The sequence below is a fragment of the Struthio camelus genome, chromosome 6 (assembly GCF_040807025.1).
Source record: "Struthio camelus isolate bStrCam1 chromosome 6, bStrCam1.hap1, whole genome shotgun sequence".
Classification (NCBI taxonomy): domain Eukaryota; kingdom Metazoa; phylum Chordata; class Aves; order Struthioniformes; family Struthionidae; genus Struthio; species Struthio camelus.
This window is the reverse complement of record NC_090947.1, coordinates 25605196-25631328: the sequence shown is the minus strand read 5'-3', so window position 1 is coordinate 25631328 and position 26133 is coordinate 25605196. Positions and strand designations below refer to the sequence as shown.

Sequence of the window (26133 nt, the reverse complement as noted above, 5' to 3'; positions counted from 1 at the left end):
CCATACAGACCAGCAGTTCTCCTCTTGGCCTGACCAAGATCTTACCATTCCCAAAGAAGGAGGGAACAAAGGTCTTAAGGTCTGAAGTGGTGCTTAGATAGCAGGTTTAGCTGACTCAAGTACAGGAGAGGTTGGGCCTGCATCCAAGACGTACTGGCTCCACTCAAGGCATGTCATAGAGAGTATTTAGGTGAAAACAGCTTCATCAGGATGAAGGTAAGAGGGCTTAAAAGTCAAATAGATATCAGATATTTTGCCTCCAGAATTGCAAGAAGCAGGTACGCACCTTCACAAACCATGGAAATGGCTAAGAGCAGAATTACAGGATATACAGAAAAGTTAACTAACACACTGACTCTAACTAGGATATTCAATGGCTTCTGTTTAGCCATTTCAAACAGTCATTGTTCACAAATGCAACGCAGCTGGTATCTTGCTAAGATCAAGTACGCACATAGTTTCAGTCAATCTGCAAAAGCACCTACTAAAATTTGGCAACAGTGTTAAGTCAGTATTCTAATTCCATGCAACACGTTAATTTCTATTCCTCTTCTTCCAATAAAACTACTCAGAGCTACTCACATTTAAAAACACTAACCTTCAATTCCTCAGTTTCTACAAACGCTAAGAAGTCTGTGTGCGCACATACACGCAGTCTGTCCCTATACATTATTTTTTGCTTTCATCTGAGAACACAGGTTTTATTACTGAGCTCATCAAGCAACCTGGCCCCAGACTGGCCTGCAGTGTCACGAATACTGTCTAGGCTCATGTGTGGGCAGGGTACAATGGGGTTTCTTGCTGATTTCTGCAGCTCTCATAGCTGCAGTTTCCTCCCATCTGTTGCCCCTTTCCAATATTCTCAGGTACCTCAATCCCCATACAGGACAAGCACAGCCTGCCCAGCTGGGAGACCTGAGGACCCAAGAAGCAGCAAGGACCCAAGCCAAGGAGGCAGACCGGCCGGCACCTGGCTGCAGCAAATAATGAAGTGAATGTGATCTTGGATGAACACCAAGTTCTTTGGCCACTAAATAACGGAGCCCAACCAAGATAAGGTTATTTTCACTCTTACTGTGCATGTCAGATGCGTGACTGTAGGACATGCAGACCATCCTCAGCTAATTAAGTTTAGCTGGTTTGAGTTGCAGTAATACGGGCAGGCTTTGTCTGACAGGGGAGTAATCTAGCCCACTACTAAGAATGCATTTTTAGACCTTCGCTGCTATTCAAACCTAAGTAGTTAAATTACAGTAAGAATAGGTATATCCATCTACACGTGGTGCTGTCACATTCTGTGTACAAACGCGGATTAAGCTATTTCAGCCATACCGAAGCAGACAGTTAGGTCCTGCTATGTGTTCCAGCCTGTTAATCTTCCCATTTGCCATGTATTAACAGGTTCACTGACGGTGAATATAAAAGGTTCCACTGAGAAAGTATTTGAACTCCATAAGCAAAGTCAAATAGAAACTTTACTATAGTCTAAAAGAGCCAATATATGTAAAACAGAAATAGGATCTCTTTAGGCTTTAGTACCTGAAGATGAAACGAAACGCTGGCTCCTAGCCTGCACTAAGCAAGTATCTTGCCCAGAATTCTTGCCATGAAGGCTTCCCAAAGGAAAGGGCGCTTCACAAAAAACATATTTCTTACTCAGTCGGCCAAACCAGACGAGCAACACAAAGCTCAGCTTCCACAGTCAGTGTTGTACCCACATTATCAATCCTAGATCCGCCTTTTTTTTTTTTTCCTAACACAGCTGAGAACTGCATGAGAAAATATAACACGAACAAGCTGTAGTCAAAACCATCAACTGTCACAAGCGGTGAGCACGAAAATTGTTTTGGACTGAGAATTAAACCTCCTTAATAATATCTACCATTAAAAATGGTAGAAAAGAGAACGTCTTAAGAGTTTTCTGCTGTTTTTAATAGAAGTATATGTAAGATTAAAGTTTATTATAAGTTTATTTCCCTGTTTGTACAGGGAAAAGTTATATTAAAGTAGGACAAAAATAAGAAAAGCCTTCAATACAGGTAGAAGAGGAGAGAGTTAAAGGACAGTACGCTGCAAACAGGGGTTACCAGTCACATAATATGTAGAAATAAGCTTGTACCTTCTCTTCCATGCAGTGAAATGCATTCTGCATGATATGCCCTCTATATGATATGTAGAATGGTGTCAAATGTCACCATGTTCTTCGCATAAAAATATATAACAGTACCAATGACTGAATTATGATTTGCATAGCTGTAAAACCAACCAACTTCAAACCAACTTAAACTACAAACAAAGAAAACTGGAAAAAACCACCACCACCAACAAGCAAAAGCCCAGCTGAACAGGCAAAACATTCCACTGTCTGGGACTAATGTAATAAAAAAGAAGCAGAACTACTAGATGTTCCTGAATGGAACAGAAAGATTGAAAGTTGCACTCCCAAATATACAACTTACTTTTCTGCACCTTCAACATTTGCGCTGAAACAATGGCTGCACTAGGGGAGAGAACAACATTTGCCAAGGCGGATGCTTCACGAGCAGAACTATTCTGTTTTGGAGAATTAAGTCAGAGCAGCTGTCATTTTCTTAAGGCTCCATGAATCAAGTTTGACTTTGATGGCTAATTTCTTCAAAGATGTGATGGGATCAGGCCATGATCCTTCCCAACACTACTGGGCATCAGCAGGATTTTCTTCTGAACAGTGACTGAATTTTTGTGGCAGCAAGAGCTTCCAGTCAGGAACTGATACCAACTCTCAGTTCTTTCTCTGCACTGGTCAATCTGAATGCATTAGCCTGGGAGAAAAGTCCAGCAAAACTCAGTGGGGGAGATGAGGAGAGGGAACAAGGCCAGATAGGACATTTACGGGAGACTGGCATGAGACTGAAATTCAGTGTATGGAAATTTCAGTCTGAACAGACATGGAGTAGGAACTGGAATGTGGTCGGATGATAAACTGGGCAGGGAAAAAGGGATTTGCTGTGGGACAGAGGTTAAGGGGAAAGAAGTTGGAATCTTGAATCTGTGAAGGTAGAGAACGGGCACAACTAAGAATATGTGGTAGAGAAGGGAGTAGAGAAGGAAATAAGAGGAGGGAGCAGAAGAAAAAGACTGTATCAATAATTCTACCTTTCCTAAAATCCTTAGCGCTTGTCATTTTAATTCTATTCTGTCTTTACTTAATTTTTGCATATAAAACATTTATTTTTTATATTTCTCTAGGAAAGATGCATGCTCCTTTCTCTAATATATTCTACATCAGGTGAAAGGCTTTTTCATTGCCCTGGAGGATGGCTTGGACATGTTCAATGTTTAATGCATTCACATTATACTTAAAAAGCTACTAGAAAGCAGCTGCTAAATTGGTCAAAATAAGACTTGAACTCCGAACTTCAAGTCCACCTACAGGACCTGCATATCAAAATACATCTATTGAAGAGTGAGGGCGGGGAAGGAGAAATAGAACTACTCCTAAAGTAAAACCGGAAAAAGCATAATTGCCCAAGTAATTTTGATCTTTATTTTGAAGGTGCATGACTGGTAAACTTAAAACAGTGACTTGTATTCTGCAGACTGAAAAAAAAATCTGGTACAATATCACTAAAAATAAAAAAAATTGCAAATCAGAATAATGTTACACACAGACAAAACTCCACTGACTTCAGAGAGGCTACAGTTTCACCCACTAACTCAAGATTTGAACCCTTCTATCTGCAGCATATTCACTGGGAATACTGTCATGAATGAGAACACAAACAGGTCTGGTGCGTACCTCAATTCATCCAGAATAAGTGCTGTTCCAACAAACAGACCATGTTTTAGACAACAGACAAGTCTCATCTTAAATTACATTGACAACACCAGTTTCACATCTAATTAGGCTGAGTGATTTAATTTGTGACCCACCTATGAGAGCTACTAATTCTCAAAGAAAAAAAAATATAAAACTGAAAATAGAATATTTCACTACTGCAGGAGAGGCCTCCGATTAAAATCTACTTACTACATTAATTTTTAACATATCTTAAAACATTCAATTTGGAAAAGGAAAAAAAAAAGTTGTGAGTGACCCATACTGACCACCTCTACGCGTATGCATGCAGTACTGTCTCTCAGAACAGCCATATCCCAATCAGTATAGTGACATACTTTCCTTTTTTACGTTAAAGATCTTCATGGCAGAGATTTTACTTAACGCTTGCTAAATGGTTGGGGGGACATGTAAAATTTTTTTTTTTTTTTTTTTTTTTAGGTAATTCTGGTTATCCGATTTAAAGATATCAGCCAAAATACTTATCCTATCTCTTTCAAGGAAACTCAAGGAAAACATACTTGAAAAACATTTTTCTTGCTTACAGCTCAATCCACAGAAAGCTATAAAAGTATTAGAAGTGATTTTTTAATCACTTGTGAGCATTGAGTTGTTAAAACTAATGTCTCTCTTGATACTTGACCAAGCATATCACAAATAATACTGCAAGCCCATTAACTTGTCTTAATGAAAGTTTAGAGGGAAAGAGAGACACACTGTAAACTGAACAGCTGAACAGCTTCTGCTGAAACGTGCACGAGGGCTGCACAAGCCACGAGGGTATTCTGTACTTTGTGTCTAGTAAGTCTTACTAGATCAAATACAGTTAAACAGACAATAAAACAGAAAATAGCAACAGAGTAGAGTTCATAACAAATTTTTCAAGCAATCAAAATCAGATATAACTATATATATTTAGAATCATTCTCAATCTTAACCACAAGCTCTGCACATATTCTCCATATCACATATGTTTTATTTCAAGGGCTTAAGGAGGTTCAAGCACTACATGAAGAACAGCTTCTGTGCAAGGGTACAAGGCAAATATCTGCATTTCAGAAGTTTTTAATCTTTTTCAAACTACCAGATTACTTCTGAGAAAAAAAAAAAAATTCTATTAGCATAAGGGATAATGTTTTCAAAATGAAATGCCTAAGTTAAACTACATATTCTATACTTCGGTAGAAAAGTGAACCAATCTTCATTAGATGTGGAGCATCTTTTAAAGTTTTAACATTTTTATTTAGTTCTGTAAAAATTATTTATGGAATCTAGTACATGTCAGTTATAGTAAAAGTGTTCCACGTTAAATTTATTCGGGGCACCTTAACCTCCTGACATCAGAATCCCTGACTTCTGTAAGGCTAGAACTGTTGGATACGGAAAAATGCTTTCAAAGTTAATTCCTTAATGCTTTTCATCTTCCGGTAGATGCTAAGGCAGAATTCATGATATAAAGGCAAAAAAAATATTTGGTAATTTCTGTATTTCTTTTAGTTCTACCATAAAAGTATTATGTTATTATATTGCCTTTCCAATCATTCTTTATCTCCAAAACTCACACATTAGGTTGTTATCTTAAGAGCAGTGAAAGTTCTTCTATTAATTAATTTTTCCGGTGACAAGCAAACAAGAGTGATGTGTACATTTCCACCTTTATTACTCATTTTTCCCCTCTTTGAAAAGTAAGATGATGATCCCTGATATGGTCATTCTGTGAAATTATTCCCACTGTAAATTAAAATCTTGTGTCTACTTAAAAGATGACTAACACTGAGTGACCTACCATTTTTTTGGGAAGGCTACAGTAGCCTTCAAGCTAACAAATCATACTAGTCAGCCTAAATTTTCCACTCATTAAGTTCAACCATTTAACTCTTTTATATCCATTCATATCACATCACAGGTTCCTTGATTTTCTACCAAGGCCTGCTTTTAAGTATGTGCTGATAATATAGCACTCCACGTTTTAAGGAAACGGTCTTTCATGTGAAATACCCAGTAAAGGCATTAACCGTGTTTATTGCATTTTGTCCTTTTCTGTACTCCTGGATCCTGAGAGAGAATGCAATTTTCTAAGTGTGGTCATAAAGTAACCTTCTGGACGGGAGACATCACTTCACATTTCATGGGGAAAAGATGTTGCTAGCCATGTCTTGAGTCATTCAAAAAGTAATGAAAGATTTGAGAAAGAGCTACATTTATGTAATATAGATATACGGAAGTTCTGAGCTATACCGGCTCATCTTCATGCAAAGATTACACACCTGTAGTATCCCAGAGTGGCTTATAGCTGCATTGGTCTCACTTGAGAAAGACATCATATGATCTGGAAAAAAGCTCTGTAAAGATAATAAATTGTATCAAATTTCTGTAAAAATAAATACAAAACTTCATATCTCTTTTGGACATAAAATTAAAATTCTCAATGCTGTGTAAGACATTGCTGTTTCTCTGATCCAACAACTCCAGTCAATCTTTATCTTCCTAAATTTGTGACATCCTATATATTATCTGCTGAAGAACTTAAGAATTTTGAGAAAACAGCAATGGACTCTGGAAGCAAAAGAATTTCATGCTACAATGCAAGTCAAATCGCAGTACCTGGCCCTTAGTGTTGTTTTTCTAGTAGTAATTTCTATTACTGTTGACATACAAGATTTGCCTCGGGCTTCAATATGCTACAAAGTAGGGAGGATATACACCAATACACTGAAAAATATAACTTTTTTTTTGTTGTTTTGATTACACTAGAATCTCAGTAAAATATTTCACACCTTCCACTAACAGGGGGCAATTCCTCCCAGTTTTTTTTTTCCATTTGGTATGACATGAGCATGAATTAACCACCAAAATGTGACTGTGCCAACATGATGTGGCTAAAAAGTCCACATTTAAAGTGCCAATTTCCTTGTCAAGGAAAGCTCAAAGGGTAATTCATGGGATGAGCCTGCAGCTGGTGAACCCAGAGTAGCTATGCAGACATGAATCAGTAAAGAGTTTGATCATTACTAATAAAGTTTTCTCACGGCTTGAACAATTTCCAGGCTAAAGATTCCCTTGACCATCCAATGCCCACTGACTTCCATTTTTAGTAATGCTCAACTATTGGTAGGATTAATTAGTATTCATCCTTTTCTGACAAATCCTTCTTATTACACCTTTTCCTAGGACCACAGTACTCAAAGGAGTAACTCAGCTGGAATAGTTAGGACTCTGATTAGCCACAACAGTTGATGTTGTTCACAGCTGCATGTCTACCATAGCTCCCAGTTGTTTCCACCCACTGGTCAACCAATGCACAGTGACATCTACCTGATTTTTCCAGAGAAACACATGCGGAGCAATGAAAAAACTCAGATCTCCTATGTCTTTTGGTGTCTTGATATCTACCTTTCTGTCCTTTTCACAGATACATAAGTGGAGTTCCCTTACACTTTTCACCTTTCAAGCCCTCATACCTTTTTGCTATTTCTCTCTCTGACATCTGAAGCTAGCTGGCATTATAAGAGACAGTGTTAGGAGTGATCCAAATGCACAGTGCATTTGAGTAAACAGATGGTAAGCTCTTCCTGCTGAGCCAGTACTTCTTCCACGGCCTTTGCCATCAGCAAAGATGTGAATCAGTAGCATTAACCTTTGGCAATCCATGAGTTACTAGTTGTCTCTGTTCTCTTTCCACTGCTTACATACACTAACTTTGACTTCATTTTCACTTCTTCCTAGTAGATGCTATGGCTGCTCATGGCCTTTTGAGTCACCTGTCATATAGCTGCAGCTGTGAAAAGCTGCTATGGGGCATGGCTGGGCTATTATAACATTCAGTTTTCACTTAACAATAAAGTCATTTTTGCTACAGATGCCCCTCCCCGCACTACTTCATTTGATATTTTGGCCTTAGTTTATGGAAACCTCATTTAAAGCAGTCAACGTCAAAAATTTCTCATTTTCTTAAAGGTCTGTGCACAAATTTCAAGTTAAATCTACTTCTGCCCGCCGCCACCCCCCCCCCCACAAAAGGTATGAAAGTGGATGTTTAGAAGTCAGAGGGACCAGCCAACAGCTACAAACATGACAATATTGTCCTATATCCCCTCCCAGTTATTCATTCTGACCTGTATTACACTAACGGTTTGACGTTTGCCTATCTGCATGGAATAGAACAGGCTGTTCTGCTTTGTATTGCCGCAGTTCCACCACTTCACAGAGATGGTGTTATGACTTACCATTGGATTCTTAAAAAACTCATATTTGGCATAATATTTTCTAAAATACAGTCTGTTTTCCTCTTCCATTCCCCAGTTGGACTGCACTTCCATCACTAATTCATGGTCCTCTATAGCTCTTCCTGTAAAAGAAGACACATAACCTGCACTCAAGTTCTTAACAGCAAAATGTGAAAGCACAGGGGTGCTGTAAAGCAATGTGTATTTACAAAATGGGAGACAAGTGAGCTGAACACAGTCCATGTTATGCTAACCCAGAGGCTTTACTCTCATCACATGACCATATAAACGACGAGACAAAAGCCCGGCAGTTCCCACCAAGCGATGCAAAGAGCAGCAGGAAGCAGACTACTCCAGCAATTCACCTGCACTCAGCCTGTCTGGGATGTCAGGAATGTCTGTCTGACTCTCCTTTCCCTAACGTATCTTTCATAAAACATGAGTTGTCCCAATACAGAAAAGCATTACTCTGTCTTCTTTTCCCCAAGCCCCCACTATGTTCTGAAGCATCTCTAAAACACATACGAAGGTAGGACACTTCAGAGTTGTAATGCTTTTGCACAGATCAGGGAAACTGAGACTTTTAGTTGTTAAACTACTAGTATATGCAAAAGGAATGGTAAGACTAAGCCTCAAAAAACTAAAAAAACTCCTGTAAAGTCAGTCCTAACGTATACTTTGGTTTTGCAAAGGGGAGAGAAGAAGAAAAGAAAGTATCCAGGTATTTGTACTCTAGCACTCAGGTTTAGAAGCAACATTCTCACTGCTTTAGACTGCTTCTGCAGCTCAGATTCTTGTAGAATATCAAGTGCATTTATAGGAAAGATACAGAATTTAGGAACGTTCCTGCAGATGTATTATGCATGCTTAAGCGTTGCATGCTCTGAGTAATGCTACTAATTTCAGTGAGACAATTCTCTTGTCTCACTGACCTTCTTGTCTCACTTAACTTCTGCAAGAAGTTAAGCATGAATCCTGGAAAAGTGGGATAACTGTTGTACAGTACTATTTATACTGCTTTTTTCTTGTTTTGTTTTAAATAAACCTTGGAAGTTTGCGAAATCATGTCATGAAAAAAGAAAAACATGCTTCCAAGTAAGCATACAATTTTGGTGGCCCCTTGTACTTTGTTGTGGACTCAAATTAACAGGAACAAGATGGAGTTTAACAAAGTTGTAGGCTTTGTTTAAATGGTCACCAGCACCTCTAAATGTAAATTACATTCCAATAAATGAATTACAGGTTAAGAGTAGGTCTGAGATCTAAACTTATGTCTCCCTGTCAGTTATGTGGTTTTAACATCCAATTCTGATCATGCTTTTAAATGGAAGAGGCAATTAAAAATGTATTATAAAACTATGTAACTCACTTAATTTTCTGATCACATTTTTAGACTTTACTGCATTATCATAAGGGTTCTACACTTCAAATGAATGCTAATGCTCTCATGTAACTGCCTGATGCTAGGAACTTTAAAAAAAAACTGTAATACATAAAAAGTAGTGTAAAAAATATACAGCTTAAACTACATGTTTTTAGAACTTAAATTAGGCATACCATTAATTAACATAAATGGTAAAATTTTTGTAGGTGTCCCGGGCTAAACAGAGTCTAACTTTCAACCCTCGGAAGAGTCACATGCCCAACCTTCTAAGAAGTAAAAATCAAAACTCAAATTTTAAGTAATAAAGCCTACTTATAACTGCAGCCTGCTTTTATTGATCTTTGTTTGCTACCTCTTTCTCCAATCACCGCTTCCACATGCTTCCATACTATCCAGTCTGATGGGGAACAGCTTTATTCTAGCTGCAAACCAAACCTATACACTTGTTCTGCCAGCAAACCTAGAGACAATATGTTTGTACAGTTAAATTCCACCATAGTATGAAAATATCAAGCTCATGACTCACAGAGGACAAAGCACTCCTATGACCACAATCAAGTAGGGAAGAAGTTGAACTCTCATGGAGTTTAATTCATTCTTGAGTCCATAAAGACAGACATTTGGGATTCTACAAAAAACTTACATTCTGTAACTAGATAAAATGAAGCAAAAAACTCAAAAAATTGTGTAAAGCTTGGGCAGGCTTGTCTACTCCAAAACGCATTCTTCAGTTGTGGGGGAAAAGAGACACTATAGAACTAAAATACTTACTCAAAAGTAGCATTTTTTTTTTCCATCCAGTTTTACAGAGAGAAAGCTCTCCTCTGGGATGACATTTAAAACTCCTGAATGGTTGGCATTGTGACCTTTAAGAAAATACTATTTCCTCAAGAATTCTGGGTACAAAAATAAGACATTCTGCATCACCTCAATGGATGGGTAAGGATGCTGACATTTCTATTTTTTTAAGGTGTCACAATCTAGAGTATTTTACAGTTGATTCAACTTATTTCTCACAGGATCTGAAAGACTGTGTTAGGGCACTCCAAAACACAGTCCTGTAGTCAAATTACTAAATGTTGCCAGGAGAAAGCTTTACCTAGATCTTTTTTTTCCCTTCCAGCCAGATCGGGAAAGTTCTGGCCTTCCTCTCTATCTTTCCATTACAGCTACTGCCTTTGCTCTGATGAGCACCTGCCACAGTCCAAAACAAAAAAGTTCCCTTAACTGTGGAAAGTACCTGGAGCACATGAAAGGTATAATACTGAAGTGCATGACAAAACACATTTCAAATAGCCTCCTCTCAACCCCCCTAGGAAAAGTATTAAAAAAGGAGTGGGGGGGGGGGAGGGAGGGGAGAAAGCCCACTGTCTGGTACTGTTGCATGGACAGTGCTTCATGAGGTTTCTCATCTCGGGACCGGAAGCCTTCCCACAGGCTTCATAAAAGTACCCAGACCCTGAATGCCAAGCGAGAGCTGGAAACCCAACGACGGGCCTGGCCAGGGGGACTAAGACCAATTCAGGGAAGGACTTCAGAACAAATTTTCCCTGTCTAAGTCTGTTGAACTGAAGAACCGTATGGAAAACTGGTTACAAATCAACATTCAAGAGTCACTCCACAGAAAAGGAAAATGTTGAGGGGAAAGAAAGTATTTCCCTGGAAAAGGGAAAGAGCTAGGGAAGACTGCTCTTTTCTCACGGCCTGACCTGCGCAGGGGCGCTGCAGCGGCAGCACCGGGCTCCAACTCCACCTCACCCAGGCACAACCCCACCAAACCAAAGCAGCTAGGCGCAGGGATGGCGGCTAAGCAAATCCAGACACACCTCGGTTGCCTTCAGTAACTGTAGACAAAGTGGAGAAACACAACACCCGAAAACATCTAACAATTTCTTTGAATTCGCTAACCTGGAACTAAAACGACCCATACTGGAAGCACACAGTCCTGAAACATATCGTCAAGAGCCCTACAACAATGACCTTACTTCAGCAATGTACAAACGCAGACCGGGCTGCTCCGGCAGCCCGAGCTCGGCCGTTACTGCCGAACTGGCGCCTGCCGAAAGGAGCGCGGCGGCCGCCTGCGCGGAGCAACAGCGGCCCCCGGTGGCGCGGCGCGGCGCCGCCCGCTGGCAGGACGCCTGCGCGGCGGCGCGCGGGGCGACACCGCCCCAAGGTAACGGTCCTAACGGCCGGGTAACGGCTGCCCCGCTGCGCGCCTGCCACCGGCGGTGGCGCGCAGCCGGAACGGCACTCCGTTTCATGGCTTCCAGGCGGTTCGACATGAAGAGGTACAGAGGCTTATGAACATTTCTGATGGAAACTGCATGTGGTTTTGTTGTTGTTTTTTGGTTTGGGTTTTTTTGTTGTTTTTTTTTAAACTTTGACATGTAGATACCGCTAGGCAGCAGCGAGGCATACTCCAGTGATGTAATTAACGTCCATCTCGATTAGAAGCAGAACGCTGTGCTCAGCTCACCTAAGATTCATGCACTCATACTTAATTCAGTAGTATTCGGACAGCTGTTAGATATTAAAGAAAATGTTCACTAATTGATAAATGAATTATTAATCACCATCATACTGGAATTTACACAGACTGACACAGTCACTCAAGGTAGTTCTCCTTTCAATATTCATTCACTTAACTTGGGAACAGAAAAAGAGTGTCCAGATTTCTATGCATAACCGACACAACAAAATTATACATAGCAAACAGTTCAAAACTAAATTATCATTTGAAAAGTATTTTTTCAGGCTATTCATCCAGCGCCTAAGAACATGCTTAATGGAAATCAAGATCAATGTATTAAACCTTTGACACAAAAAAACCCCAACAGTATTATGACAATAAATCAATTATTATTAAGAAAAGAAACTAGAAGGTGTCTCAAGTTGCTTCTTTCCTTGGCTAGTAATGCTGATTTCCAATCCTGATCATCTAAGAAATCATTTATTTTTAAAATGATCATTTTGTTTTTCTGTAAAATTATACCCAAAAGGGAGCTGGACCAATCAAAAGACTGTAGACAGAAGTCAGTCTTCAGATTGCTGGTTCAGATCTAACTAGGCTCTAGAGCAAGTTCAGATATCCCTACTGATGAAACTAAACAGTAGGCCTACATGAAACAACCTAAACTTGTAATTTGTTTAGTAAAAGGAACAGATGTGTTTCTTAACATCATAGTTCATAAGATATATTGAAGAAACTCTTTAACATTTAGCAGTAAGAGAACATGCCACCATTTTCAAGTTTAGAATTTTATGAAAAAGTATCTTCACTAATGATTTGATATTGAAATCATCCAAGAAATCATTTAGATTGACACACTATTTGACAGGATGTATATTGTGCAGATAAACAAAACTGAAGAAACAATACTGCAATTGTTCAGGCACAGTTTGTCAGAAGTGTTTTCTTCAGTAGTTACTTCACTATTTAAACATTAGCCACACTATAAAATACAGAAAACACTTCTACTATTTATATAGTACCGTTGTCTGAAGCCATTTTTATACCTCCTTTTCTGTAGCAGTCAGTCATTTACAGCCTCGACCCAGATTTAACTCTGACCTTACTGTGAGCTCGAAGCATCTTACAACTGGTACATTCAGTGCAAAAGGTTATAAGTATCTTTGAAATGATACAAAGCAAGAAAAATTTTTTTTGAAAAACATTTGTGGCTGCCTTCATAGGATAAAGGAGTAGAAAAGGGCAGCAAACCATTTTAGCTTTTGTAGTTCATCTTTAAAATACTGCTGTTAAACATAATACAGTCTGAGCTGCACAGTCAAGCTTATTTTACATAAATACATGAGTCCAGATTCCCGAGATGAATACACACAGAGGTAGCATGAAAATAGCTTTCAAGTCTATTTTTGCACCCACAGTACTGGAGTAACCGGGTACTAGTCTTGTCTCTTCTGAGACTTACGGCATCCAAGGAGCTTACCATATACTTCTAGAATGCAGGAAGGCCCCAAAACTTCCTCTTTCTCAAGCCACACACTTCTGCACTGGCAGCTAAGAATGCTGCAGAAGGAGAAGTATCAGCTTTGGTAACTCCTCTAGTACAGTGCCATAGCTTAAGATTAATATGGAAGCTCTGAGTGATTGAAAATTAAAAACATACTTTTTAAAATCTGTCTTCTGGGAGATTTTTCTGATGTCTCCAATCAAAAACAAATAAAACAGAATACTGAAAAGTAGTGCTGTAAAAGGAAATAAGATTGTTCAATTAGAATAACAGTTAAATACTACATCCTGGAAGTAGACACCTGAACTATCCTTTGCTCAATGCAGTCTTTTCTGTGTTCTGCATTTTTTATGTCTCTGCAAACCTATCCCCTTTCCTCCTGTATTTAACATGCTTTAGTTATTTGCCTTAACGTGATAATACTGCAAAGTTATGTCTGTACATTACAAAAAGGAACAGAGACCAGAATTCAAAATGATAGTTCTAATCTGAAGCCACAAATGAGAACTTTTATACTGTATAATAGACATATTTTTTACTACACTAGGAAAACACTGATGTCACAGAAGGAGCCCAAGAGTTTCATTTTTAGCAACTTGACATACTAAGCATAAAATCACTTCAATACAATTGTATTGGTGCATGACTGGAAGTTTAGAAAAATAGTTTTGTTTTGCTTTAAGTAGCCCTGTCCCAGAGCACACAATAAATCTAGCCAAACCGATAGTACTGAAGGAGAATACTGACAACCTATTCGGATGTTGTTTCTGAAAACAGAGCCCTATTGTCCAGATAGGATAGCACTATGTGACCGCTTTCTGTCCTTGATGTCAGATGTGTTGGGAATAACAAAGATTTTATTTGCAATGAAAATATCCCAACTCTTGCTAGAGATAAGTGGAGGAGATACAAACAAAAGAGGAAAAAATACCAAAGAAAAAGCAAGCAAGAGCCAGAAGGAATTGGCAGTGAGAACCTTAATGGTGGGTGTCTTCCAAATTACTCTTACAAGATGCAGATCAAGCAGCGTGAGAGGACTGACAGCACGTTCTTTAGGGTTAGGCTTTCAAAACAAAAACAATGCAACCCCCAAAACATTACAAACTTCACACAAACCCTCCCACCGCTTTCTCTTCTCTCTACTGTGGAAGAGAGAAAATTTGATTAGGCTTTTCTTCCAATCCTTTCTATTAAAATTTTACTTCTACCTAAAAAACAAAACAAAAAAACCCTTATGTATTGCCATACCATTGTCTGGCATTAGTCTTACCTAAACCTGTGTGAGTAAGTTGTTCAAACAGAGTCCAGCTGTGGTCATCAATATAGTGGTTCTTCAATATCAACAGCTGACATACATCCCTGGCTGTTATATCACTTGGTACTTCCAAAGCTCTGCTAGTATCATCTTCACTATACACTTGAATTACCTGCAATAAATAAAAAAGCTAAAATATCCATAACTTTAATCTTCAGTTCAGTTAGTCCAAATATGTTCCTCTCCCAATTACATGACTGAGAAAAGAACTTATATGCTTAAGATGCAATGCTAAAGTCAGCTATTTCTTCCTGGAGCAGTGACGTAATTGAGAACAAATCAGCTGAGCAAAGCATATTCATTCTAAATTTGGCTACTGGACATCTTTTGTCACAGGATACTGGACAGATTAGTGCATCCACTGTAAAAAGAAGTTGTAATGGAGAGGTAGATAAATATAGTGAAATGCCATATCCTTATATAAGTTAAAGATAAAACCACAGAGGATAAACAGTAACATTCAAGAACTTTATTAATGCAAAATGATGCAAAGATGTGATACAGTTCAGAGAACAGCAATCAAATTCAAGATACTCATAATTCCATAGACAATATGAGATTCTACAGACCTACTTCAAATTTTGACAAGGGGTAGGAGTAAAAAAAATGTAAAATATATATATACACATATAGGTGTGTGTATATATGCACACACCTACATATATAGAGGTATACATATGTAGGTGTATATATAGGTGTGTAGGTATATATATGTAGGTATATATAGGTGTATACATGTATATATACACCTATATATATATATATATATATAGGTGTGTATATATATTTTTCACACATACACTTATGTAGAATGAGAACGTTATACATGGAAAAGAATTACCATAATATGTAGGACTGGGAAAGTAAATATAACGTTGCAGAAAATGTATATACAAAAAACTTTGTACAAAATAGACAATTTTTGTCATGCTTTATCTGAGTAGTTTTTCCAAGTTTCTTTATTCTAGTAAGCATGTTGTGGGGAGGGCAGGGGGAAGGAAGCAATAGAAACTTTCATGACTTACATCTTCAACATTTTAACTTTCAGATTTCACTAAAAATTCATATTTTTCAATATTGGTACACATTTTAGAGTCCTGAAAAATGGGTGTGCATTAAGTTCTTGCAGAAGTGAAGCTTGGGCCAAATCTGTTTATGTTTCGATTTTAACCAGGAGGCTGAGGAAGTTTTATTGTGTATGGACTGTTGGAAAGAAGGCATTTCAATTTAGATGTTTTTTGTTTTATTTTGTTTTCTGAAGGATCAAAGACATTCAGTGACTTGGACAGTACCGATGAAATTCACTATTGCCTGATCTCTGCAATAAGTTCTGCACAGTGACTAATTCCATTAAAGACAACACAAAAGCTTTTTTGGTATAACAGTAGGAAATGATTTCGTATTCCTCGCAACAGTCAAGAAACTCGGTTCTCTGTTACACTTTTTCCTTCCTTTCTCGTTTTTATAAGATGGACAAAACACAAACAGTGAAAAATACAGAGGCTCCTGGCCCCAGGATCAACTCTTATCTGTTGAACTGCATGTTGAAATATTGATGTAGTTCCTAAAATAAAACGTTTGAAATTTTACTGCAAACAAAAACAGGCAGGTAAACATACCTGCAAAGTAGGTATAGAGGATGTGATGCAATATTAAACATGTCATAAAAGTCTTCCAGGTACACAGAAACACACCAAGTGATGGAGTCTGGAATGCATCATTTTTACTCTTATTTTCTATTTCCCAAGAAAGTATTTTCACCAGAAAGCCACTTAAAACTCTTTGAGATGGGGAAGTGAAGGCATTAATTGATTTCTAAGAACAGGACTTACTCTGCAATATTTACATTTTCTAGTAGTTTGAAGTCACACCAGACTGAGCAACACGCCATCTTGCTGCTCTACCAACACTGTTACACAGTCTGAATGTAGTGCAGTGCCTGCAGTGTACAGTATCAATGTGCAACACTAAGCAGCTCACTTGCTAGAAATAGTCTAGCCACAGTAGCAGGGAGCTCAACACGGGTTAACTTACCCTGCCAACAAAGCACAAACATCCTAATGACAAAGGGCCTCCAGACAGGATGTTCTTAATTCATTCCAGAAATCCTCCCCTTAGTCTATTCAGTTTGTGCTGGAATGCACATCCACCAGTGTACATTACACGCCTCACCCGAAATTTACTCACCAAACCTCCATACCACTGTAAACCCTTCATTGAACATCAAGACACAAGTTCATACTTTAAAGACAAACAAGCCTGTTATTTTAAGTCTGCCCTTAATTGCTATCATTACTAAACTAATGCTCATTTCAAGCATCTAATGAACAATCAACAATGCATTATTGTCCTACTTGGTTAGAACAACTCCTTTGCTGTTTTGTCCCAAAGCTGGTAGGAAAGTCAGCAAGGATTTGCAATTGCTTTTCCTGCAGCCCGCTTACCTCCCACGAGAAGGCAAAAAAACAAAGCGCAGGCCAGCTCTCCCATTCTGTCTTAACACCAGAACAAGGAAAATGGACTCCATTTGTAAACACATACAGATTAAAGCACACTGATGGCCTGCCTCACTCCTTTCCAAGAAATTTCATTTCTCTAGGGAACTACATATATAGCAGTTCTGTTTCAATAGTTGGCCCAGCATATTAAATCAGCATGAAATCCATGATTATTTCCTTTAATATGTTAGCTCATAAACAATGACAGCTCAGAAGTTTCCCATGAGGTTCAGCCACCCTTGCTACAAAAGCACCAATTGCCAGGATACAGCAAACTAACACCAGACTTCTGAGTGGTGAAAATCTCTCTTTGTGAATGAACACTCTCAAAGCAGGGCCTTCTATGTAAAGCAGGGAGGCCTAGCAGAAAGGCAATCCAAAGTCTCCACAAGCTTATGCTATGCTACAGCCAAGTACTTGCATTTAATATAAAAGAAAAGGAGACCGCATCAACAGCCAATTAAATGATCAATACTGCTGAAATAACAATGGGTGACTGCTGCAGTTGCTTTTATAAGATTTATCCTCTTTGGCAGCATTTCCCACTGTTAAACAAGTTAGACTGGTAGCAAAGCAGTCTGCTTGCAGTATGGTCTTCTTCCATACGCAATTTACTTACCAAACCCCTGCCTCAGTCACACAAAAATTATGTTCTGCAGTTCAGAATAAGTGGCATGAATTTTTTACATTCCTGCAGTATTTACAAGGATTCAAAGATAACATTAGAAGAGGTGGCTGGCATGCTGCATTGTGAATGGGTCGTACAGTTGAGTAGACAAAACAGTACCCCATGACCTTAAAATATGTTCTACTCTGGGCAGTGCTCAGGGACAGGGACAACAGCCTCAGTAGCCTCTCCAGTAAGTGCAGTGTAAAGTGCTTGAAAAGAGAGGGAAATTATAGAAGGGAAAAAGAAATGGCAAGACGTACAGTGATTTTCCTAGTATTTCTCAAAATTCTTGCAATAAAGCCAGGATGAGAATCCAGCTTTCCCACATGAGTGCCCTGGCTAAAGGACATTGCCAGCACGTACTAGCAGCTGCAGTTTTCTCCAGGTACTCATCAAGTTAGGTGTTGTGCTTGTTTTACAGCAAGAGCACGTACAGCCCATGCTGAGGCCCTTGATGGAGGACTTTTACAGAAATTCTTTTTAAAAGGGTTAAGAGTTGCAAGTGCAGATGACTAGGCTCTTATTGCCAAAGAAATAGAAACAGACTTTTTAAAATGCTGAAGACAGCAGCACAAGTCATGATAATGAGCTGCCTGCAGCCATTCGACTTGGGGAGAGGGAAGCCTTGGAGGTGGCCTTGGACTACACCAGTACAGCTAAAACAAAACAAAATGAAAAAAAAAAAACAAAAACAAAAACAAAGCAGAGTTTGTATTCTCTGTGAGTTTCCTCACTTGGCTTTCTCAGGATAGGGAAATAAATCCCGCACAAGCCTAGAACAACTGATTACCCGAGCTCACAGCTATGACATGTGCTACCTTATAAAACACAGAAATGCTGTGCCCTTTTTCTGTTCCTTACAAGGGATCCAAATACAGCAAGAGACAACAGACAGGCAGCCACCTAGTAGACCCTCTGAACTTTTATTATAGTTTTAGTTTAATGAATTAAGTGTGATAGTGTAAATCTCATCAGGTTCGAGTGACCTCTGAGAGTTTTTTTAATTAGAAAAAGCTGTTCAGTCTGCACTTTCTGGTTTGCGTTTGAAGCAGAGTCTCGGGTAGGATTTGCTGGCAATGTATTTGTTCTAAGGGGAGTGCATCACAAGAAAGAGGATCAATGCAAAGTCCTATTTTTCCCTGGAAATGTGTGGCAATAAATACTCCTCCTCCCAAAAGCAGAGGATGCTCTAAGTTTTCAAGGGTGGCAGGATTATGTTAAAAGATGCAGTTATACTGGCCTCCTATTAGGATGAGAATGCCTCAGTGGTCGGACCACTTTTTTCTCTCTCTCTTGCCCCCCCCCTCTTTTTTTAAACAGTTATCACTATTCCTTATGCTGGCCAGTCATCCCTACGCACTTCCATTTTTTTCCTTGAAAAATTGTCTCAGAAATAGCACACAAGAAAAGAGCTGCTAGTTGAGAACAAGCTGTCATTTTTGTTTTCATTAGCATACGTTTGCAAGCTTTGTCCTAAAGCAAACTATGTGATTTGCCTTGACTATTCCTGTAGACTGTTAGAAAAAATTGCCTCAGTAGCGCTCAAATCTTCTTCTTTCCTGCCTTAGCTTATAAATACGGAGACTTTAGTTCTTCCCAAGGCCAGAAGAATAAACATCTCAATAACTTCCATTTTAAGCCAGTGGAAATAAGAAATTAGCAAAAGCACTAGCTGTGATACTAAAAAAAAGATCCAAAAAAAAAAAATCAGAAACTCTGTAAAAAGGAGAAAAGTAAATGAGAGCATAAGGTAATCAGCGTGGGAGGGGGGAGGAGCAAAAGAAGGTTGGACCTTCCTCCCTCCAGCCTGCCATACTCAAACACCATCTCCACTATCTCCACTACAATAATTAAATAATGCATTTCGTAGACTTTTAAGAGAGTGTCCAAGTCTGATTCTTCAGAAATTTCAAGCCATCTGTTTTGGAAGCTCCAATCTGCAGAAACTCTACAAACATATGGAAAGACCATACCCTGCCATGAAGAGTTTCAAATTTCATATCAAGTCCTGAAGCATGAAAAAAGCCAGGTAGATCCAAAAGAAAAAAAAAGTTGCTTTGCCAAAGCTCAGCACACAGAGTCCATATTTAGGTGCCTGCATCCATCAAAATGACCTGACATTGCTGACTTACTGCAGTTGCTGACTTACTGCAGTTGCACATCCATGAAGACAGTGGATGATCTGCACCTCTGCAAACCAGATCACTTTTATTTATAAGGATACAGGTATCTAACTTTAGCTTATCATTTCCACAATTATTTTCCCCTATGAGTAAAACATTGTACATTTTGTACTTATATTACAATTTCAGTCACATTTATGTTAAACACACAGTTATTGTATGCAAAACCAGGGCTTAAAAAGTCTTAACTCCAGGGTGCCTCACTTCCCCTGAGATCTTGCTTGATACAGTCCTAACCCCTCTGTCTTTAGTGTTAACTAACAAGCTATTTGCCCGGAGCATTCGTTCTCCAACTTCCAGCCTTGTTCCCTGCCTGACAAAGTATTTTTTACTTATTGATACTGGCAGAGAGAAAGGGACTTTGGAGTATATTTGAACTACAATGGAAGCGCTTGGAAATTTCTAGCATTCTGAACTGTTTTATGACTTCTAGCAGTTGCCTGTCTTGTTTTTAAGGCTCATTTTATGAGAAACAGGGAAATTGTACATTCACAAAAATATTTAAGGACGTGTTTACCTAAGACTAGTAAAAAAAAAAAATAATAACAAAAATAACAAATAAGAATAACAAAAAAGTGTTGGCCAAAGTGTATCGTCTTCATTATCAAGTGTGAATGGAAAAATTTCCCTTTAGATATCCCAGTCTACAGATAAAATGCTGGCTTCCATTATTTCCTCCAAAGGGGAGATTTCCAGGCAGAAAGGATTCTCACTGTTTGCAGAAAACTGTATCTGTCAAAAACAAAAAACAAAAACAAAACAGTGCACAATGACAAAAATCTAGCTATTCATTGTAAAGCAATTATTTTCTCCGTCACTGCAACAGTTAAATGCATCGGACCTTTCAGAAATTTGCCTTGTAAATATCTCTGTGAGGAATGAAACTGGAGAACTGAGGCACAGGCACAAAACAACACAGAATTCATTAAGACCTATCCATATTTTAGGTACCTAAATCCAAAATGGCGACTATAAATCTGTCATGCACGGACTGCCTATATCTCTAGCGATAAATCTCAGGATGGGGAAATTTTAAGATCCTATTGCCAGCAACATTCTCTAGCTCAGATGTTCTATGCAAGATCTGATCAGAACGCCTTCATTTCTTCTCAAGGTACAAAACAGAGAATTGATCAAGACCAGCCAAGATGGGCAGGTCAGCCACTTTAGAAGTCATATTTTTCAGAAACGACACCGTCAGCTTTTTCAATAAGACCATCAAGATTGTTAGAAGTTAAGAACCGTGTATGTTTTGTGAAGACATATACTGAAGACTTGGGAGATCAATTAAAAATGAATAAATAACCTTAGACTCCAGTCACTGATTAAAAGGAGAGCAAGCGTGAAAGAATGAAGCAGTTGCCTGAAGGAAGAGGGAACCGTTCTTTCAAGTGACCAAAAGCGTAAATTTTATACATACTTATCTATTATTGACAGATTGAGTTATATTATTGATAGATTGAGTTCTGGTTCCACAAGAAGCATTAAAAGATGTAAAATCAATAACAATAAATTATGTCTGTCTTGCAATGAAAATAAAGTGCCAAGAGAGGAAGAGCAAAGTCTACGAAAATGGGCCATTTTTCCTGCCATTACCTAGAAAAGTCTCATCTTGCTTCCAGAATCTAATCATTTTAAACATGACATTTCAAAGAGCAGAATTAACATCAATTTCCAGCCTTTATTCAAATATAAGACCACTGACAAGCTGTATTTCTCTAGCAATTCATGAATTTGTTGCCTTAAAACACAATGAATTTTTCTAGATTAACCAAACAAACATTCTTTTAGAATTCAGAACATATTCATAAAGTGTTTAACAGTATGGACATACTATCAAACAGAACAATTTCTGTTTATTTTCTGTAGCGCTAGCATACAATAACCTATACTAGTCAGCCCCTTCCCGACTCCTAGAATAGCTCTGCTTAATCCACCACAAGACTGACCATTCCAGGAATGAAAAACTGAAAAAGAAAAAAAAAAAAAAAGAAAAAAAAAGTGGGTCAGGTAACAAAAAATATCTGAGATTACCTGAACGCAAAAAAAGGCCTGATTCACAGCTTTAAAATATCTATTTTCCACCTGACTTTGGGCAAGTCCATATTAGTCCCTAAGGTTCCCTTTGTAAAATGGGGCAGGGGAAATGAAATCTGTTTCTGTACAGCAGGATAACAGATTGAACTCATTAAGATTTGTAAAGCACTTAGACTTCCTCATATGACTACTGCTTTAGATGTGTAAATATGCTGTATTATAAAAAGGGGGGTTAAATTATGCAGAACTCCAAATTATAATAAGCTATGTATAAAAATATACTAGCAAGGTTCTTTCAAATGAAGGTTATGACAATCACATTATGATGTTAAAAAAAATGGCAGAATGAGGACGATGCTGACATGTAATCATCTCAAAGACAACGTCAGCATAACTGAAGAGAAATAGGGCTTGAAAAACAAGATAGTCAAAATATAAATATCATTATTAATCCTAAAGTTAATACATGTGTTTTTCAATATTGGTCAGCAGAAGCAAAAAAGACTAGTAACATAGTTATAAATGATTTTAGTTTTCTGAATAAAATTAAACAGAAAGCAAGGTCTAGAGAAAGCAACTTCCACACTTTGGACAATTAACTCATAGTACAAATACTTTTTTGAGTAAAAAGTGAAGTTATTCTTAACTATATGATAAATAATACTTTGCTCAGAAAGTTACTATAATTGCACAATTGAATAACAACAGTTACATTGTGAAGTTCAACACAATTTAAGTAGGAATTGCAGTAATAAATGAAATGTACACTAAACCTAGGAAGTGAAAGATTTATCACCATCAACAGCCATCATCACAACAAAGGATCCAACTAGGTGTAAGAAATGCAACGGGATCTATAAAAGCAGAAATCACAACCAGGCCCTTAAAGAACACCGATATTTTATAAGGGAAAGCAAAGAGGGGGGGAAAAAAGGAACAATTTATTTAAATAGAAAGTCTCAAATTATTCCGTCTTGCCAGAGATTTTTTCAGACAATGGAGATTCAAAACAAATGCAGGTAAAGAGGCATTTCAAGTACAACTGCTAAGATGTGTATGAAAAACTAAGAAAGCTGTGAGGAAATTTAAAGAACAGAGACTAAACAGCGTTGACAAAAATTTCAAATAATAGAATTCCTTCGAATAGCAGGAATGAAAGAAAATTAGCGGGTTTGCTAGATGATTAAGCAGTCAAAGGATCACTTATCCAAGATAAACACACTGCAGAGTAGCTAAATGATTTATTTGCATTAATTATTCATACAGGATATGGAAGAATATGTTCCCAGATCTACTTTTTAGAGGTGAGATGAAACTGCCACGTTAAAAAGAGGGGAGATTGAAAGTGAAAAGCAAAAACGACAAATAGTTTTAAAAAAAAGCATATATATATGCAGAAATGGAGGCTGACACTCCGTCTATTCCCTCATCTCATGTGCATAGAGTACAGGCTTCTGTTCAGGCCTGGAAAGAGGAAAAGCCCATCTGCTACACAGGACTATTGTGGCAGATTAATTTTGGGGTGTTGCATTGTGAATTTGTGAGTCACCACTCCCAGGCAGATGGGTAAGAATCTAACTAACATTATTTTAATCTTTCTCCTCCAAGCAAAAATCCAGTCTTTTATTTATAAGAAGTGAAACTTTCCCTTTCTTGTTCACAGCAGTTACTAGGATGGTTTACAGTAAACACTATACTTCTGAAAAATCTCAGCAGGGTAATGCAATTCACATGGGAAAAGTTGTTGATACAAATCAAAGTCCGTCAAAAGAAGAGCTAGTATGGAGATTAAATAGTAAGGGAATGAAAGACTCCAAAATAAAAATAAACTTGGAATGAATGATTAATTTTTAGAATAGCTGGCTACAACTGAATAAATCCAGATTGTCACTCATACGAACCTTTAAATCAGAGTGAACTTATTTCTCACAGGCCATGATAAAAGTGAGTCTCAGGGTGTTTTGCTGCGTTATTGAATAATCCTAAGTGTGTACATTAACATCTAACCCAAAGGTATTTGAAAATCCTCTTGGCCCCGAGGAACGTAAAACGCTCCCTATTCCTGTCTTCTATGTACCGCTTACTTATGGCCAGCTAACCAAATGGAGGGCACTTTTCAACCACAGTACATAGTGCACATTACTCCCCTGTTAATCTAACACAGTACACAGAAATATAGATTTCAAGTAGGAAGATAAGAGACTCACTTTCCTATCGACTATAAATAAATAAATAAATAAATGAAATCCAGAGAAACTTAGGTAAAATTCTTTTAACCAAGGGAAAGTAACTGTAAAATTCACTTGAAAATGTAACATGATCCAACGTTAGAACAACTACATTTGTATGTAGGCTCTTCTCCCCTCTAGCTATGCACCACCATCTCTTAGTGTCAAAATCCCCATGCTCTTTCATATAGTTCAGTATGTCCAACCAACACAATTCAGAACAGCGAAGTTATTTAGACTAAATGTACATGCTCTATGACCCATTATCCTCACTGGGAGCTAACTTAGTATTCCTCACAAAACCCACAGACAATTGCTAAAATGACTAGCAAGGTAAAAATTCATCTTGCTAGTGGCTATGTGTTCTGTATTTTTCCCCTAACCCCAGTCCTTTTGAAGTTTAAAAGCCCTATGTTTCAATTTAAAGAGATAAATACTCAGACCTGACGTGATTTTTGCTAGGGTGAATATGAGGGTACTTTCAACAGTGCTTTTCTTCATCAAAAATTAATTTAGTGCTCATAAACCCAGTTAGATAGGTGGAGATGAGCAGCTTATTAGCCCTATTACTGAACTCATACGATTTAGTATCTTCAGCCCTCTGTTTCCACACTGCCTACTAAGTCTTAAATTTAAATGGCTTTTATATTTTATGTATTGCATAATAATACATGATTTTATATCTTACAGCAAATGATAGCAACACGTAAAATGCACTTACCAGATATATAATCCTGATGGAAAAATATCTGGTTAGACAAACAGGGCTTAAACAGAGGGATGGGATGAAAAAAATCATACTATAGGATTCAAAGAATCTGATTTGCAAGAGCGTTTCATTATTTAAAAAAAAAAAAAAGTTTTAAAAAGGAAAATGAACAGAAAATATAAAAAGCTCTCAGTGCACCAGTGTTCTTTATCCCCTAAACTAGCAACATGGTAGAAATTATCCATGTACTAGCGCATTTCCCAAAGTAGTCATGTATGAAGCCTGGGCTAAAAAGAATTTCAATATAAAGCCACTAAAAGACACTACAGATTTTTGTTTTCTGTGTACAATGAAGTTAAGGGCAGAATGTTATCAGCCTTATGTTTGAATAGCTTGTCCCTATTTGTGTCAAAGTGTTAACATTATTTAAATGAGGCTTTCTGTATTTAATAGTGCAGTTTGTCCAACATATCCTTCGCTTGTCAGAGATAAATAGAATGCTGTGTTCCAGCACAAGAGAAAGCAAATCTGTCACTGCCGCATTCTGGCTGCGCTCTGTGTTTCTGAAGTGGTATCAGCTATAAAAAGAAGTACCTATTGTTTCTACCAGGTTTTTCACACCATGTTGCTGATTTCTCAGTAGAGCAGATCTCTTGCTAACGCTAAAACTCAGTCTCTGAATAACACCATTAAGAGACCAATTAGTTTCCTATTTCCTTTGCAGCAATCCTAAAATATATATATTTCACAAAAAAAAAAGTTTTTCTTAAAACACTCTTTCACTTCAACTATTTTACACAGAAATTCTGGCTTGAACTACAACACAGCTTCAAAAGTAAAAATGCCTTTATCATCGATGCATTCTCAAGGAGGTCACTGGAGGAAAAAAGAACGTAGACTCAGTAAGACTAAGCAAGTTTTAGATTTAAGCTGAAGAAGACACAGTTAGGTAATTTTCACAGAATTTCTGGAGTGGAACTAGACACGTTCAGAACAGATATGACAAAGGTTATGTAGGTTAACCCACCATAATAAATAGTTGTTTTAGAATGCTGAAGTACTTTACCATTTGGTATAAGGCCAAAAAAA

The 26133-nt window shown here is 37.9% G+C and overlaps 1 protein-coding gene and 1 long non-coding RNA gene across 8 annotated transcripts in view; one reads left to right on the top strand and one right to left on the bottom strand.

Annotated features, from left to right (window-relative positions):
- The window catches only part of GRB14 (growth factor receptor bound protein 14), a 65679-nt gene that overhangs the window by 14337 nt on the left and 25209 nt on the right, over positions 1–26133 (bottom strand). For 5 of the 7 annotated variants that reach the window (XM_068948779.1, XM_009676172.2, XM_009676176.2 and 2 more), the window contains 3 exons: positions 14675–14831; positions 8044–8165; positions 6085–6159 (listed from right to left, as the gene is read on the bottom strand). In XM_068948779.1, coding sequence (XP_068804880.1) covers positions 6085–6159; positions 8044–8136 — 168 coding nt within the window. In that variant the 5' untranslated portion in view covers positions 8137–8165; positions 14675–14831. The remainder of the gene's footprint in view (positions 1–6084; positions 6160–8043; positions 8166–14674; positions 14832–26133) is intronic. The other 2 variants (XM_009676178.2, XM_068948780.1) reach the window with 1 other exon arrangement.
- The window catches only part of LOC138067650 (uncharacterized), a 64456-nt gene continuing 49948 nt past the window's right edge, over positions 11626–26133 (top strand). Inside the window, exon 1 of the long non-coding RNA XR_011141931.1 lies at positions 11626–11718. This is a non-coding gene — a long non-coding RNA (uncharacterized lncRNA). The remainder of the gene's footprint in view (positions 11719–26133) is intronic.